This window comes from Austrofundulus limnaeus, unplaced genomic scaffold (assembly GCF_001266775.1).
Source record: "Austrofundulus limnaeus strain Quisiro unplaced genomic scaffold, Austrofundulus_limnaeus-1.0 Scaffold336, whole genome shotgun sequence".
NCBI classification, from domain to species: Eukaryota; Metazoa; Chordata; class Actinopteri; order Cyprinodontiformes; family Rivulidae; genus Austrofundulus; species Austrofundulus limnaeus.
In genome coordinates, this window is record NW_013952738.1 from 175,112 (window position 1) to 178,993 (window position 3,882).

Here is a 3,882-nt window from a genome sequence, read left to right on the forward strand (position 1 = left end):
ATGCTAATCTAGCAAAAGGCTAGTTAGAAGCTAAAAGAAGCAATAAACCAGCTAAAATAAACAACTTAGTAGAAGGCTGGCTAGATGCTAATCTAGCAAAAGGCTAGTTAGAAGCTAAAAGAAGCAATAAACCAGCTAAAATATACAATCTAGCAAAAGGTTTGCTAGTTGTTAAAGTAGCAAAAGGCTAGCTGGAAGCTAAAAGAAGCTATATAAAAAAAGAGAATATAAAAAGAGCAAACTGCTGATTTTAAAATAATATTTTTGAAGGAACTGAAACAATCTTCATGTGTTTCTATCAGGAAAAACTAAATAATTGTTATGATAGGTGTCTGTGTTTATGATTTATTCTAGTTTTCTGTCTTGTCTTCTGGTTTCTTCCACCTGTCTGCTCCAGCCCCGCCCACTCACACCTGATCCTCATGTTTCTCTCCCAGGTGTTTCTTGTTTTTGCTCATTAGTCTCACCTTTATATTGTGTCTTGTCTTCACCTCCCTGTTGGATCACTGTGCTGTGGTTCATGTACCTCAAGTTTTGTATCAAGCAAAGTGAGTTGTTTTTGAGCTGCCATTTGATAAATAAATGGTTTTAATAACAGAACAAACAGTTTAAAAGTTGAACGACTTCCTGATTCTACAGTCACACCATTAACTCCCATTGATTCTGAGGGAGGAAAAGGACTTTCTGGAGTGATTTTTACGTTTAGAAATCTGAAAAAGAACATTTTATAAAACCAAATAAGTGAATTCCCGTCAAACAACAAAAATCCGACTAAAGTAATTCCTTGATAAACGAGCCTTTGTTTGGTGAAACTTTTAGGCAGGTGAGGGTGTAAAGTTGTTATGAAAGACGATGGATTTAATGGTTTTCACAATCCGTCCTAATTAGGATGAAGGATTCTTGGGTTCAAGTTTCACAAAAACACCAGAAATCCCTCAGAAGCGTGCAGCAGCTCCAACAGGACGGATCCAAAGCTTCAGCCGAGCAGAGAAGCTGAACGGGACAGAGCGTTTAGGACAGCCTAAACAAGTGCAGTAATGACCCGTCGGCTCGCATGCTTTGCATCCACATTTATTCAAATGTGACCCTGCTGTCTGTGCCCAACCCGCAGGAGCGACACACCTGGGAGATGCAGTTTCTGTGAAACCTGCCGAGTGGTGGGGGGGAGACAGGAAGCGGTTCAACCTTTTAAATTGGGAGGAAGGACAGCCGAGTTTCCCCCTGATCGAGTTCTGCCAGTCCAAAAGATGTCAATGACTAGCCTGGACCGAGGAGGAAGAGGAACCAAGGCCTCAAAGCACCACAAAAAGGTACGAGGGCGTCGGCTCCATCAGAAAACACCTGAAATGTTTTCTACTAATTTAACCAGGCTGATAGTTTTGTGTCAAATGTTTCTTAAAAATCAACAAAAGTGCCTGCTTTGATTTAATTAATATTTACTGACAAATTAATTCACTATAATGAGGTCTAATTGGCAAAACATCAGTGACAGTTTTAGTGGAGCATCTAATGATGCTAATGTTGTTTAAGTTTTATTTTACGTTGTATTTTAAGTTCAGAAGTCCAACAACACAAAGCTGAAAACTGGTTTTCCACCGCTGTTTGTTGCAACGACAACATGGTAAAGAACTTCTGCTTATTTACTGTATTGTTCCGAGGTCAGGTTAAGTTCCATGTCAAAGTTAAAGTGCAGCTAGCATAGTCAGTGATTCTTATAACGTCTGAAATTCAGGATTTAAAACAGTCTATCATCATCATAAGGTGCTGCATTTTCACACACGTTAAGGACAACAAATAAGTAAATAGCATTGTAAGCTACATGTGCATTTTAACACAATTAGCAAATTGTCAACATAAAGATATAGCTGCACTTAGCATGATTAGATGAGTGTCAATGTAAGGTAGTAGCTTTAGCTGTGTGTTTAGCATGGTTAGCTTAATGCTSAGTTTGAAACTAATAGTGCATTTAGCGTGATTAGCAAAAAAAAAACATTGATGACCATGATTAGCAAAGTTTGAGAGTACGCTACCAAGTAAAGCAGTGCAATTAACTAAATGTCAATGTAAATTAGCAGCTAGCTGTGCAATTTAGCATAGTTAGCTAAATTTCTATATAAGCTAGCAACTTTATGAAATTTAGCTTAGTTAGCCAAATGTCAATGTAAGCTAGCAACTTAAGCTATGAAATTTAGCTTAGTTAGCCAAATATTAATGTAAGCTAGCAACTTAAGCTATGAAATTTAGCTTAGTTAGCCAATTGTCAATGTAAGCTAGCAACTTTAGCTGTGCAATTTAGCTTAGTTAGCCAAATGACCATGTAATTTACCATTTTTAGCAGTGCATTTTAGCATAGTTAGCAAAATGTAAATGTAAGTTCGCAACTTTAGCAGTGCATTTTAGCATAGCTAACCAAATGTATGTTAACATGTACATTTAGCACAGTTGCTAAATGTCAATGTAAAGCCTGATTAGCTAATTGTCTATGTAAGCTAATACTTATAGTTGTGTGTTTAGCTTTGTTAGCTTAATGTTATGTAAGCTACCAGTAATTGCTATGCAATTAACAAAGATAATTTCACATTAACATAAGCTAACAGCTCTAAGATGTATGTTTAGCACAATTTATTAAATATCAGTGTAAGGTAGCAGCTCTAAAGGTATGTTTAACATGGTTAGCTTGATGTCAATGCAAGCTAACACCTATATTTAGCACAATTTATTAAATATCAGTGTAAGCTAAATGTCAGTATAGGAAGATTAATTATTCAACAACAGGTTGTAAATTTATTTTATTTTATTTATTTATTTATTTCTAAATTCCCAGCCCACATCTGAGGCACTGAAAGGAGCCATCCAGCTGGGCATCGGTTATGCTGTCGGTAACCTCAGCTCCAAACCTGACAGAGACGTCCTCATGCAGGACTTCTCTGTGGTGGAGTCCGTCTTCTTGCCCAGGTACGCACACACGTAAGTTCATTAGGTCTCTTTTAATAAAATAATGTTTGTTTTGCATCATTTTTTATGCACTCAGTGAGGGTAGCACCCTAACTCCAGCGCATCACTTCCCTGATTTCCGTCTGAAGACGTACGCCCCGCTGGCGTTCCGTTACTTCAGAGAACTCTTCGGCATCAAACCGGACGACTACCTGGTGAGTGCGGAGAAACGGGCCGGGTCGACGCCTCGGCGGGTCCAGCCACGCGTGACGCAGGTCTTCCGCTGTGTTTCAGTACTCCTTCTGTAACGAGCCGCTGATCGAACTGTCCAACCCCGGGGCCAGCAGCTCCTGGTTCTACCTGACCAGCGACGACGAGTTCATCATCAAGACGGTGCAGCCCAAAGAGGCCGAGTTCCTGCAGAAGCTGCTTCCTGGTTACTACATGGTGAGTCTCCTGCTGAAAGTGCTGCCCCTTTATTTTTGAACAACTTCTGTGGTGAAACTGCTCCGCCAGTTCGCTAGCAGCTAATAGCAAAGCTAACATTTTGTTTAGCAGATTAGCATTTTTGCTAACCTTGGAAATCATTAGCGGAACGATTCGCTTCCGCTAAAGATTCTGATGTTTCTGTAGGTACCACACACGTTTGTTTTAAATAAAATATGTTTATTAGCTTTTTTTCTCTTGTTTAGTACGGAGCCCGCGACGGGACATTGAGGATTTTTTTCTTTTGCGTTCCCTCGCAATACTTTTGCGTTCCCTCGCGATACCTTTGCGTTACCTCGCAATACCTTTGCGTTACCTCGCAATACCTTTGCGTTACCTCGCGATACCTTTGCGTTCCCTCGCGATACCTTTGCGTTCCCTCGCGATACCTTTGCGTTCCCTCGCGATACCTTTGCGTTCCCTCGCGATACCTTTGCGTTCCCTCGTGATACCTTTGCGTTC

At 40.1% G+C, this 3,882-nt stretch overlaps 1 protein-coding gene across 5 annotated transcripts in view; it reads left to right on the forward strand.

Annotated features, from left to right (window-relative positions):
* Positions 1–3,882, forward strand: part of pip5k1ba (phosphatidylinositol-4-phosphate 5-kinase, type I, beta a) — a 22,125-nt gene that overhangs the window by 4,479 nt on the left and 13,764 nt on the right. Inside the window, exons 1-5 of one of the 5 annotated variants that reach the window (XM_014022578.1) lie at positions 256–1,029; positions 1,112–1,310; positions 2,825–2,955; positions 3,032–3,149; positions 3,229–3,381. In XM_014022578.1, the coding sequence (XP_013878032.1) occupies positions 1,248–1,310; positions 2,825–2,955; positions 3,032–3,149; positions 3,229–3,381 (465 nt within the window). In that variant the 5' untranslated portion in view covers positions 256–1,029; positions 1,112–1,247. Of the gene's footprint in view, positions 1–255; positions 1,311–2,824; positions 2,956–3,031; positions 3,150–3,228; positions 3,382–3,882 lie in introns of those variants that run through there. The other 4 variants (XM_014022580.1, XM_014022581.1, XM_014022583.1 and 1 more) reach the window with 4 other exon arrangements.